At 30.2% G+C, this 14,044-nt stretch overlaps 2 protein-coding genes across 2 annotated transcripts; one reads left to right on the top strand and one right to left on the bottom strand.

Moving 5' to 3' along the window:
- Positions 1-4,188: 4,188 nt before the first annotated feature.
- Positions 4,189-5,880, bottom strand: LOC140986086 (aquaporin PIP2-1-like). Its single transcript, XM_073454078.1, has 4 exons — positions 5,492-5,880; positions 4,796-5,091; positions 4,564-4,704; positions 4,189-4,448 (listed from the first exon to the last, which is right to left on the bottom strand). The coding sequence occupies exons 1-4, from the start codon at positions 5,781-5,783 to the stop codon at positions 4,332-4,334; spliced, it is 846 nt and encodes a 281-aa protein (XP_073310179.1). The 5' UTR covers positions 5,784-5,880; the 3' UTR covers positions 4,189-4,331.
- A 6,421-nt stretch (positions 5,881-12,301) lies between these two features.
- LOC140972646 (protein S40-4-like) lies at positions 12,302-12,775 on the top strand. The gene has a single exon (XM_073435032.1). It carries the CDS (start codon positions 12,302-12,304, stop codon positions 12,773-12,775), a length of 474 nt encoding a protein of 157 aa, XP_073291133.1.
- The last annotated feature ends 1,269 nt before the right edge of the window (positions 12,776-14,044 follow it).

Genomic DNA, 14,044 nt, shown 5'->3' with positions numbered 1-14,044 from the left:
AGCAACAACTTTGAAATTATAAAATTTATTGTGATAAGGTTAATTTTGTAATTACAATCTAATATATAAATTTAATCACTCTTATTAAAATCATACCAAACATTAAATATAATATCCTAAATCTTATTTATCCTTAACTTATGCTTGTATTATATATCACATGTTTATCATATAATGTGTATCAAACTATGCTAAAAAAATGAAAAAATTTCATGAGTTTGATTAGATAAAAATTAACGGACGAGACAATCTCACATGAATTTTGTGTTTGATATATAGATTTCATTTCCTAAATTTATTCATAATTTCAATATTTCTAATGAGTCCCTTTCCACATTTTTTTCAACTTATTACAATTGCATATGGGATAAGTCATATATTTAAATCTATTATATCCATGATTTGAAATCGAAAAAAATCGTAAATAAAACAATTATTTGAAAAATAAAAGAATATTCATGTATTATATTATAGACACTCGATATGTGCAAAATCTAGTATAAAATTAAAATATAAAACTCTTTAAATCTAATGCATGGTGTTAGGTGTAAAAATCAAATTGATGTTGCTTAATAATTTTAAATATAGATATGAATTTTAACTATGGTGAATTAATTAAATAATTCTAGTGGATGTAAGATTTTTGAAGATTTTGGCAAATATAGTGTGGCCCACTTAACTTGGAACCAACTAGCATATATTAAACTCATTTGGGTTGGCCATATGATTTCCAAATCCGGAGATGTACGCAAATGTTGGACAATTAATGTCTTGTCAAATTCATAAATAGACACTTGCCAATACAAATATGGGATACTAATGTAATTCTAAATTCAAAATTTTTTTTTTCAAAAATTTGTGTGAGACGGTCTCACAAGTTGTATTTTGTGAGACGGATCTCTTATTTGAGTAATCCATAAAAAAATATTACTTTTTATGCTAAGAGTACTACTTTTTATTGTGAATATCGGTAGGGTTGACCCGTCTCACAGATAAAGATTCGTGAGACCGTCTCACAAGAGACCTACTCATTTTTTATATGTTTAAAATACATATCTCAACACTACTTTATTATAATGAGAAAAATATAATAAAATAAAAAAGAATAGAAAATTTTGGAAAAAAAATGAATTCAAACTTCATGTAAATAATTATTTATTATTTTTAAATTTTATATAAATACATACAGAAAATTACCAGTACACATGCTCTCTCTCTTCTCGCCTTCCTCTGTCAACTTCTTAAAAGGCTGAATGTGCTGCTTGTCTTGTTGTACCTTTTTACCTTTCGGCTTTCACAATACCTTTTGTCAAATTTACACCAATTTAATGTAAAAAATTTAAAGAAGTTCAATCAATAGATGGATTGCTAAATTTTAAGCATGATGCTATTTGTGTGATTTTGATTTTATGATAAGAATGATTAAATATATTTTGGTAGACTTGTAAATGACTGAATCACGAGTTAGTTCGATTCTATCTGGTATTGATCCAATGAATATAAGGAGGTCACGTCATTTTTCTTAACGTGATGTCAATGTATTGATCCACGAGGAAAAATACATATAATCAATTTACAAACATCGTATGAATGCTTGGGATAATATCCTCATGGAAGGGCGAATAAATCCTAAACTACATTGCATTGATAACTCATTTTATTTCTTCATTTTACTAATAAACTGTGAAGTAAAACGTTCAAAAGGGTGGTCTTTTTGTATTCTGATTCAAACCTCTATTAATGAATTTACGATAATAACATCAAATTGATACTAATCCACTATTAATTAAATAAATTCCATTTCAGAAATTGTATCACATGCTTCTTACTTTTCAAATACTGTACATTCAGATTTGGTGATTGTACCAGCTTGTATTTGGTTTTAGTCAACTTCTCCACAGTTAGATCAATAATCAATTCATTTAAGTCATTGTACCGTAAATAAATTTGTTTTAAATCATCGCACTTGAACTTAAATTTACATTTAATCTATGTCAAAAAAATTATGTGTTTGTACTATCTGATCTACAACAAAATGTGTTTGCATTCACTGAGTCCGCATGTCTTTCTCAAATGAAGATCGGTACAAAATATTTAATATATGATACAAATATATGATATTTTAGTACCAAATATTTCAGATATGATACTAATATATGATTCTTAGTGCCCAAACATGTATATCAAATATTGATATTAATGATGTTGCTCCAAGTTTGTACTCAAAATCTTATATTGTTTAGTAGATCTAAAATATTTAATACTCAAATATCATATATTAATACCATATCTTCAATTTTTAGTACTGATTTTCATTCGATAAGACTAATTTGTTATTAATATCAGTATTTCCTATACATGTTTAGATATTCTAAAATCATATATTACTAAGTTTAATATTTGAAATAATTGATACTCAAATATCACATATTAATATAATTGATTTTTATCCGAAAAGACAAATATGTTATTAGTATCAATATTTGAGAAATTCGAATACTCAAAAATCATATATTAATTTGTTTCATATATGAAACAATTGATACTCAAATATCATATACTAATATCATATTTTTAATGTTCTGTACTGATTTCATCCTATAAAATAAATATAGACCCAAATAGTTTAAACATATTCTTTCTGATACAAGAAATGAAAACAAATTTTTGTTTTGAAGGATTTTTGAGCAATTTAAAATTATAATAATCAATTTAATTTCCTATCTATATCTTATCGTATTTAACAATTTTAATCAAATAATCAAGAAAAATATACACTACTTTAAGATAAACATAATAATAATTAGAGTGCTATTTCATTTTATGGCTAATATCTCAGCACTGTGTGTCAATAGATTAGTTCACGTCCGCATGACGTTTTATGTGGATATACTTATTAGTCAAGAGTAGGTATCTCAAAGTACAAAATATTCGTAAAATAAGTAGATTTGATTTATATATAAAACGATAAGTGATATTTTTTTATGAGTCATGAAAGATATGAAAAATGTCTTACAAAATTAATCTATTAGATAATTTAATGTAAATTTTTTGATTAGGTCAAACATCAAAGGCAGTGTAAGAAGTTCAGAAAAATATGAATCCAAACCACGTGAGAAACCATATTTGTTTTTTTTTATAGAGAGAAAACATGTTCGTTGGTTAGAGTTTAGATTAAAAGTTTTCAAACAAATCTTCAGTGGTACAATCCTCTCTCACGATAGCCTGGAGGTTCGATTCCCGAAAACAATGAAAACCCTCCTCCAATTGTAATAAAAAAAAAAAAAGAAAAAAAATCGGACAAAACAACTATCCTTAAGACTCAATATGGCTTTCGGATCTAAGTATTGGCACCAAAATATTTTGTTGAAATAAATAATCTAGTTTATTTGGGGAATAACAACCTTAAAATATAGGAATGTTTCAAGTTTTACCAAAAAATATAATTAACAGTAATAATACAATTTTAATATTTTAAATTATATAATAAAGCAAATATCATATGTCGATAACTCTAAAGCTATTTCTCATTAAAAAAAACAAAGATATATTTGCTTATGAATATAAAGAATACTTAACCAAAATGCTATCGAGCTTTATGCACTTTAATTACTTGACTTATGTGTTTTTGGTATAATGATGATGCAACCTATTATTATTATAAGTAAAATATATCACAATCCACATGATCTAGTTGCTTCTAATGTGTGTCGACGAGATCTTTCGATTTGATATATATTTGAATATCAATGTGCGTTGGCCCCCTCCTTCCTTCGATAAAAATTAATCAATATGGTCCCATCCCATGCCAAATTACTCTCTCTCTTTTTTTTTTTTTTTTTTTNAAATTTAAATATAATGATCTAGGCTATATTTATTTGAGCACATTCATCGACTCGATTAAGTGAATAGAAAAGAGCATCAGCGGCTTAGATAGATAAAGATGAATTGGGCTTCAAACATTATTTTTTCCACCCGTATAAATAAAGTCTATATCATTGTTTGTAACGGGTTGGGGTTGACCCGATTTCTTAAATTTGTTATTCATTCAATTAATAATCATTGTTTGGTTGAGTTTTTGTTCTGAATTGGAGTTCGTGGACTAAGTTTCATCAGTTAAAAATTATTAACCGACATATTTGAAGTTATCTAAGTGAATCACTCGGAAGACTGAAACAAAAAGTGCAGTTGCTGATAGATAACACATTGCATTACTTTGAGACTCAAAAGGCCCATAACAAGCACAGGAAAAGAGAAGCCAATAAAAAGGGCACGTTTTTGGGCTATTTCGGGACCCAAACCACATACTTTAATTTACATTTACTCCATTCTCAATAAGAAGAGCTCCTGAATGAACCCAGAGCTTTGATTGCTCCAGCCCTCAGAATAAATTGATGGTAGATTGCAGCAATAGCGGCTCCAATGAAGGGTCCAACCCAGAAAATCCACTGCAAAATATCGAATTGAAAAACACAAGGAGTGTGTTAAAATTATAAATTGGTTATTTTATGACATATTCTTGATAACATTTACTTGTTAATCGCCAAAAGATCACATATATACCTGATCATCCCAGGCCTTGTCTTTGCCATAGATTACGGCAGCTCCGAAGCTCCTGGCCGGGTTGATACCGGTCCCTGTAATCGGGATCGTTGCCAAATGAACCATGAACACGGCAAACCCGATCGGAAGTGGTGCGAGAACCTGCAGCCCAATTCAAAACAAGAACATCAAGCAACAATTAACTAAATTCGACACGAAAAATTTGGGTTCGAAGGCTAATTTATTCACGCACCGGGACATGGGAGTCTCTTGCATTTCTCTTCGGATCAGTGGCGGAGAAGACGGTGTAAACGAGCACGAATGTGCCGATGATCTCGGCTGCCAGGCCTGTGCCTTTGCTGTAGTCACCGTTCAATGTGTTGGCGCCTCCCCCGTATCTCACGTAGAGGGACTTTTGGAATGCCTTCACCAGCCCACAGCCGCAGATGGCTCCCAAGCATTGAGCCACTATGTAGAGGATGGCGCGGACCAGCGACACTTTACGAGCCAAGAACAACCCGAATGTCACCGCCGGATTGATATGTCCTCCTGCAAACATCAACTACCATCGATCAACAAATTCTAGAGGCAATTATTTATATATTACAACTTGTTAACAAATGTTTTGTCCTAGAACTCGAGCTAATTGAAAGTACAACAATAATGTAATCAACTCCTAAGTAACACAATCTCTTACCATAAAAATTTCATAACATTATTATTTTTAACGAAAATTGCATATAAATTTTAATTTTGTTTATTGAATATGAATGATCATGTTTACTTTTCGTGAATAACTTTATATTTTGTAAAATAATTCATGTGAGGTGGAAAATAGATGTCAATCAACTCGAAAGTTCGAGCCCAACAAAATACACAAGCCTAATATGTCGAAAAAGACACTACTTTAAAATCAAGAATTATTTATGACAATATATAGTATACCGACCGGAAATGCCCGCGGTGCAGTAAACAAGGATGAAGATCATGCCACCAAAAGCCCACGCAATCCCGAGAATTCCAACGCCGCCGCACTGATCGGCGGCGCTCTCGCTGCTGTAACCAATCACAGTCAACACAGTAATGTACAAGAACAAAAGGGTGGCAATGAACTCAGCAATTATCGCCCTGTAAAATGACCATTTCCCCAGCTCCTCCGGGTCGATCAGCGGAGCCGGCGGCGGGTCGTGGTAGTCCCTGGCGGAGAATTCGGTTGCTCCAGCTTCAACATCTTTACCCATTTGCACAAATTACTCTTTTTTCCTGTCAAACACTAAATGGAAAAACAGATGAATTTTAATGTTTTTCTTTGTGGCGATGAGTGACAATGATAATGGAGTCGAGGGATATTTATATGGGAAGAAGGAGAAAATGATATCATCATCACTCTATTAAAATTTGCCGCCCCATTGTACAAATTTTTGCTTGCTTTTCTTTTTCTTGGACTACCACTCACCTCCCCTATAATCTGATTGGCCTAAATAAATTATTTGAGTTGAATCTGAATTTGTATTTTAGTATGGTTATTTTAAATACATATAATTTGAAGGGGAAAAAATAAAAATAAATACTATTAAAATTTTATGTGATAAACAACACAACATGCTATGGCAAGTATTGAGATTTAAAAATTTTATAACATAATATTTGCTGAACAATAAATAATTAGGTTAATTAAATTATATTAAAAAATTTGCACTTCGAATGTAACACGCAGTTTGGAGTGAAGATTATTTAAGAAATCCAGCCTAAACTTGCTCACGCACGTTAAATTTATCCTCTTGTCCCTCACTTTTTTGGCATTGGTCACGTTGATGAACTTATTTGAAATGGTGGCTTTGTAGTACCATTATTGCTCTCTTTTCCTACCACTCAATCGGAGTGTTATATGAAAATACTATCAAAAACTGATTTTTATGGTTATTTAAAAAATAGATCGTTCGATAAATATGAAGGTGTTACATAATTGTACATACAATCGTTCGGAATTGTACAAGTATTAATTTTTTTTTTTTTTTTAAATTTATACCATCCGATTATAGAAAATGAAATATAAGACCAATATCTCTAAAAAAATGTTTTTTTAATCTTTGTTTTATCACTAGGCTAAATAGTGACGTTATATACAATTTTTGCCATTTTTTTAAAGGATAATGAACAATTTTGTTTTTTTGGGAGAGAAAAGATAATAGACAATTATTTTGTTAGAATGGTTAAGTCCACTGTGGCAAACATCACTAGAACCGACCACCAATGATTCTTTGAGTAGTCCACCACCGTCCATTTTCCACTTTGACCCCACAATCTTCGAAAATTTAAGAATCCGCCATTAGAGCTCCGCCACCTCACTCCACCCCGCCGCCATTGTATTTCATTTTTGGCCCCGACATCAGCCAATAATTTGTTTAAATTATTATTTTTTAATTGTAATGAGTTTTTATTTTTAAAATATTCTTTAAGGTCTCTTTTCATTATTTCAATTTTTTTATTATTAGTATATCTTACGCTATTAAAAATCAAATAATCTTGCATTTATGTACGATATGAAATTTCATTCCGAAAGTAAAAGTAAATAAATTAAATATAAATTTTTTTCCCCAAAAAACATCATAAATAAAACAATTACAATTAATTTAGAGGTGAAACCACATAAATACAATTTGGTATGGTTGAAAAAAGATATATTGACTGTTTAAACTCACTTACAATATATCTGTTCTTTTTCTTCATTAAACTCTTATTTTTAACATTTAGGGTGAGATTAAATACATAACTTCATTAAACCAAGGTTTTTTTGTTTATGTTAAGATATCTGACGTCGGTTTTATGTAATTTGGTAGACACGAATAAGCAAGGTATGGGAATCAAAGCCATGGAAGCCATGCTTGAACACATCGTTAATTTAGCCGATCCATTTAAATTCAAGTAACGCTCATATAGGCTCAGCTATCCGAGCCTTTTATATTTGTGAAATGCTTCTTGAGGTGAAATTAGTCCGGCTCCTTGGCCTTTACTTAGTTGTATTGAATATGGGCTGAGCCCAATTAATAGATGGGCTCTGGTATGTGTGTAGTTCGGGTTGGACCAAGATGGACGGGTATCCAATCATGACTAAACTGAAATCATATTTATTAAAAGTCAAAAGCGTGTGTCTCCAAAGTCAACAAATTTGACAAAAAAAAAACCCTAGGTCCCATAAATAATAACGAACGGTCCAAATTTTTCTAATAATTATGCCTCAAATGTTACAAAAACATTTTAGTCATGCCTCTTCAGATTCAGTACATTGGAAATATAAGGTTTTCTTCCTCTTTTTTTTTTCTTCCTACAATTAAGTTTGCATATTTGATCGCTATTTGTAGTTGTACTATCATAAGAGGCAAATCATCCTATTTTGGGATATGATTGTCATGGAAAGGTGGTTGTATAACATAAAAATATTTTGTAATAAAGTGGTTGTGTGTTTCAAAGTTAAGTGTTATATGCAGTGTTATAACATCTAAAACAACATACAACAGAATATTTCAACACACAAAACTTTAAAGCAAATAAAACAAGGTACAAAGAATTATTCATTTGTGTGGTACCTAAATACAAAAGATTCACTAGAAAATCTTGTCAGTTTACAAAACTAATGCTAGTGAATAAAGAAAATCAAACTCGCCTAACAAAACGAGGGAGCAAAATGCATCCAAAACACTTATCAAACTAAATAACCAAAATTACGGATGCAACATTTGTGAAGCCAAAATTCTTCTTGATAAACAATACTCTAATCAATACAGAGATTAGATAATATTGTGAATGAATATCTTCCACACTTCACGACAACACTTCAATATGTTTTGACTCGAGTTCTCTTTGATGTAAATATTCAATTCTCGTGCTTGCTCTCCTGCGACGTCTTTTAATATCGACTTCTCTCTACACACGCAACAACAATCTTATCTTATTTATAAACTTCATTTACCTTAGATTTTTATTCCATAAAAAGAATTCTACAAGATATGAAAACAAGAGTTTATTAAAAAACAAATTCATTTAAACAATAATATCATATCTAAAGTTTTTATTATAAATATCTACGATCTAGAAAGACAAAACACTATAATTTAATAAACACAATATTATCAAAAATGAAAACATAATTAAAAAATAAATTATATTCCTTTCAGAAGCCTCATTTATAGAGCAAATGAGCATGCAATATCGTCTTGAGTCTTAACTCCAAACTATTATTGTCATTTCCACATCTCATACAATAATTTAAATGGGACAAGTTTAAAGTTTTGATTCATTATCAAAAATATCTTCTTTCCTTCTTAATTCAATACTTCATTTTTAGCTTTACGATCAAATTATTCAATCACGCACATTGAGTACTAACGAATACACTTTTTTCTCTTGATTATAAATAAATGTGAATGGAGAACTGGGATAAGTACGCCTTTTGATAAGTGATTATCCGAAAATTAGTGCTGTGTACGTACTAAAATTCATGAATTTAAAGTTCTTTCCAGTGACACGACTCTAGTTAAAACTGCAATAAAACGTTTATTTTATGCTCAAATGGCTTTAGATGGTGTATTTATAAGGAGATTACTATATTCTGGCTGTTAGTCACTTGGTCCTGCAAGAAATCTCCTCGGTTTATATATTTGATATGATACTCGCCAATCATATCCACTTTTGTAAAGATCTTTATTCGTGAGATTAGTCAAACTCTGAACATATTTATAATAAAATTAAAAGTAAAATTTTTTTATGAATGACTCAAATATAATATTCATCTCACAAAATTGACCGTGAGACCATCTTTAATGAGTTTTTGTGATATATTATCGCATACTTAAGACACCAGATATTTATTTTTCTGCAATTTTCGGTGTTGGTTTATTAGAAGTATACAAGAATTCACGTTTTTCCATTAATGGAATCGATTCTATCCAGTAATTTGTTTCTACATACATACACAAGCGTATTCGATTTAACTTTTAAACGAAATTTTTAGGTTAAAAGTCGAAACTCTAGGTGGTTAAAATAAATCAACTTTTTGTAAGATTAAATTATAGTGTATTATCTAGATACTTCTTATATTGATTTTAATAAATGAATTGCATGTGAGTCGTGATTCCCTCACGCTCCACGGATTATTTAATCGTGTAAAGTATGACATCTCAATAATTGAGACCTTTCCTCGGGACTCTAAGCACATTATATAACTAGAGGGCAAGCGTAAGCACTACAACTTGCGTCGATTATACAATGTAAATTTATAAAATATCCAACAACCCCATTTATAATATATTTAGATATTGATAAATTTATACTATTTGGTACATGGAATCTAGCTATAAATATAAAGCAAAAGGTAAATGGATCAAATTAATTAGGACTTGGATCAAATTAATTAGGATATNCAAAACAAAATTTCACGAGTTGATGAAATGTATTTTGGGGGTTTATGCTTTCATTTTCATACAAAAGAAAAAGAAGGGATATAATTTCAAACACTCACTTCTTTACCTAATCGTACGAATATGCAACTCATGCAAAACGCTTATGTCCACCATTAATCAACTTGAAGTGGCAATATGGTACATTTTCTTTAATTTTGTAGAAAATTGCATCCTTTTTAAGTTTACTTTTCACGAAAATTAATAGGACTCATTTTATCTATTGCAAATATATACCCAAAAAAAAAAAATTTCTTTTGTTTTATATTTTTATCCGATATATATATATATATATATATATGATTTTTTTGCTTTATTTTTGTAATAAAATTTAACTATTCCCTAGCTAGCTACCGTGCCATGACAAAGTCGTTATTCTTTTTTTTACATCTAGGGATCGATCGCATTGATTTAACGAAGTTAAAGAAACGTGTGGGGAAAGTGCGTAGGTTTGATAATTTGACACTTGGTAAGCTTGAGAGTGGCGACAAGAAAGAAACTACGTTAAATTCGTACAAGCTATCGAAAATCTTTGTATCTGACGTGTCCCCATTTACTATCCACACGAGGGATTCTATTATAAAATATAGTTGATAGGACTTGGAAATATCATGTTTGTGACAAAATAAAATTTCAGTTTTGAGAGTCAATCGTAATAGATCGTTATCACTATTTCAATTATTTAATATTTTGTATATCCATATATTAATCAAATTATATGATATATATATTTTTTTATTTCACCACAGTAACGAATTCATTATGTAATTATATGTGATTGGTCCACGATAACGTGCATGGATAATCTCAAGCCTTGTTGTATTCAACAATCCAACTATATTAACGATGATAAGGTATTTTTTAAGACGTTTTTACATGTTTATATTAGTAAGATACGTCGATTCGATCAATTTGTTTTTATGAAAATTAATTTTTTGTGACTTGTGAGCTGTGTCGCGAATCAATAGTAACAAAAATAATATTATATGAAAAATTCAATAAAAAGATTTATTAAATATTCTTGAAATAAATATGAAAGCATTAATTAAGTATAGATAATGAATTCATTGGTGTTTGTACAAAAAGGGCATGACTTTATCCACTTATCAATATGGTATGCATGATTGGGTCAATATATATATTTTTTAATAGATTATATGTATATTTATTTATGAGTACAAAGAAAAAAATTGGAAGCCACCGTTGTCTGAGCTGGAAGTGAACATGGAATAGTTCAGCAATTCAACCACATCACTTAAATACTCAAAAACAAATATACTAAAATATAAACATTTCATTTTATGTGGATAAAATTTTAAATAATTTTTTTAAGTGTACCATGATATTTTAACTATTTATTAACATATTTTACTGTAAAAATTATGTTGTTTTTAAAATTTTCTGCATGCAAATGTCCGCACATACAAGTTATGCCCCTAATATAAAAATCCAAAAGAAAAAAAAAACTAATATTTTCAATAAATGTTAGGCGTGTTCCCTTTAAAAGTATAAATTTAACTTTGACGATATTTCATTTTTTATATATATGAAATTGTACTTAAATTTTCTTACCAAAATAGCGTATTCACATCTACAACAGTGTAGCAATACTAAAACGATGAATTTTAAATTTTATGTCTCAGAAAAAATAGCTTATTGACTGAAATAGCAACGATATATATTATAGTTTTTTAAATTACTATATTATAAGGTTTATAATATATAATATTAATATTATTAAGCGATAAATTTCTATAATAATTATATTTAGCCTCTAAGGATCCTCTTAATATACTTATCCATACTATTATATTATTAAATTTGAGATGTTTCGATAAATTACTTTTGATCTTTGAAATATGTAATAAAGTGTTTTCCTCATATGACCATTCTCCATAATACCTTCAAAATAATAAAAAAAATTATAATTAAATCAAAACACACACGTAATATTTTATGTAAAATATTATTCCATCGTAATCATAATTTACACTAAAGCTTAATATAATTAAAAATAATATTTAATATATATGTATACGAATCATGTGTCAAAAGGATAATATATTTTATGAAAAATTAAAAGATGGTGAAATGAAAAGCTTATAGTATAAAATATAATATTTATTCGAGATAAATATAAATTTAATGTAAGACATGGCAGTAAAGCAGCAACAAAAGAATGAAGAGTAAAAGATGAAACCCACGCTTATCCATTACTCACACTATATATACCTCATCATTCACCCTTTCAAAACTTGCCAACTTATTCCAATCTACCATTTCCCTTTCCCACCAATATTTTCATGGAACCCACCAGAACCAACCGCTACATCCGCGGCGGCTCCGTCGCACTCCCCTTCCCCGATCAGTTCGAATTCGACGAAGCCGAGGTCTGGCACGCCACCGAAATCATCAACACTCACCCCGAAACAAAGAAGTTGGGCTTCGCCAACCCGCGCCAGCTGCGGAAGCCCTCCAGAAAGATCGCCAACGTCGATGATCGGGAATCCGGCCCGAAGTCTCTGCCGGTCAACATCCCGGACTGGTCAAAAATCCTCCGCGGAGAGTACAGGGAACGCGCCGGCGACTCCGTAGGTGACTGCGGAGACGCGGAGGAAGATGATGATGGAAATATCAGATTTCCCCCTCACGAGTATCTGGCTAGAACCAGAGTCGCATCGTTCTCGGTGCATGAAGGAGTTGGGAGGACGCTCAAGGGGAGGGATTTGAGAAGGGTCAGAAATGCGATTTGGAAGCAGACTGGTTTTGAAGATTAGCGATTACTGCCAAACTCGCGTTGCAGATAACACGAGATTGATGTGTAAACCACCGTAGCTCAATTTATTAATCTTGGGCATTTTTTGGCCAATATCAATTAATCCTCTTGATTATTATTTTTTTCCTTCTTGAAAAAAAAATTAATTTGATAAAGAGGGTTTATAATTATAATCGTGAAATGTAATTCGATCTCTTACAGTGCTTTTGTGTGTGTAGAAAAATCTCAGGTGTGTATCCAATTTAATTCAAGATTAAGATCGGAAATATAGAAAAATAAATTTAATTTAATATGACTCGAAACAAAGCAAAGTCAAGATATAGTAGATGTAGCACGAGTGAAGTCGAGAATTTGTTATCTTTTACAGGAATATTATTACATCTACCACATTCAAAATCTGGATTTAGTTTCGAGTAAATTAAAGTAGAAATCCCACAATTTTAGAAATTTTTATTGAACCTTATGCTCAATTTTTATTTTTTCCCCAAAAAATAATGACCACTTACTAAAGAAACTATTAAATTACATTTTTTTTAATTTTAATAATACTTACAGACATTGAATTATTTAGTATTCATAATTTCGTAATAATCAATTTGCGTCCCAACGAACCTGTCGCGTGTGTGTGTATATATATATTGATCCAAGCGACATTGCAATATCTAGTTATATCATCACTTTGTCAAAGATGAAGATCAAAAATACCAAAAAATAAAATAAATAATTCAAACATATCTCTATAGTAAATATTTTGATAATTTAGAATTCATATTTATAATTTGATTTTTTTTTTAAAAAAAAAGGGAAACAAATCATCAACCAAAGAACCAATGTGGTTCTCCCAGATGGCGTAAAAATAATTGGATTGGAATGGATAAATTAATTAATTGGTTGGTAAGAAAAGAATGGGACAACTGAAAACAAGTAAAACTCCATTTGTGATTGGTCCACAACAACTTTTGTTTTTGTTTGGATAACAATCAATGCTGTGCTTACGCCTGTCCTCCCAGCATTGATTTTGTAGTGTATATATATAATATGCCAAACATCGCCTCATGACACAACCTCACATGTAATCTATATCTGTATCCATTCACCAATTCATAATCATATATATTTTTTAAAATAGTCGCATGATACCTGAATTAATAAGTTAAACACATGCATCCATCTCAATTTCCATGTTTTCTCAATGCATTTGGATAACGATATCTTCAAATAATTTTAGAATGTACTAATTAAAATGGCGATGAACAACAATGATGTGTAT

Source organism: Primulina huaijiensis, chromosome 1 (genome assembly GCF_012295235.1).
Source record: "Primulina huaijiensis isolate GDHJ02 chromosome 1, ASM1229523v2, whole genome shotgun sequence".
In the NCBI taxonomy this organism is placed as follows: domain Eukaryota; kingdom Viridiplantae; phylum Streptophyta; class Magnoliopsida; order Lamiales; family Gesneriaceae; genus Primulina; species Primulina huaijiensis.
The sequence above is the reverse complement of the archived record's forward strand: the minus strand, read 5'-3'. Positions and strand labels throughout refer to the sequence as shown.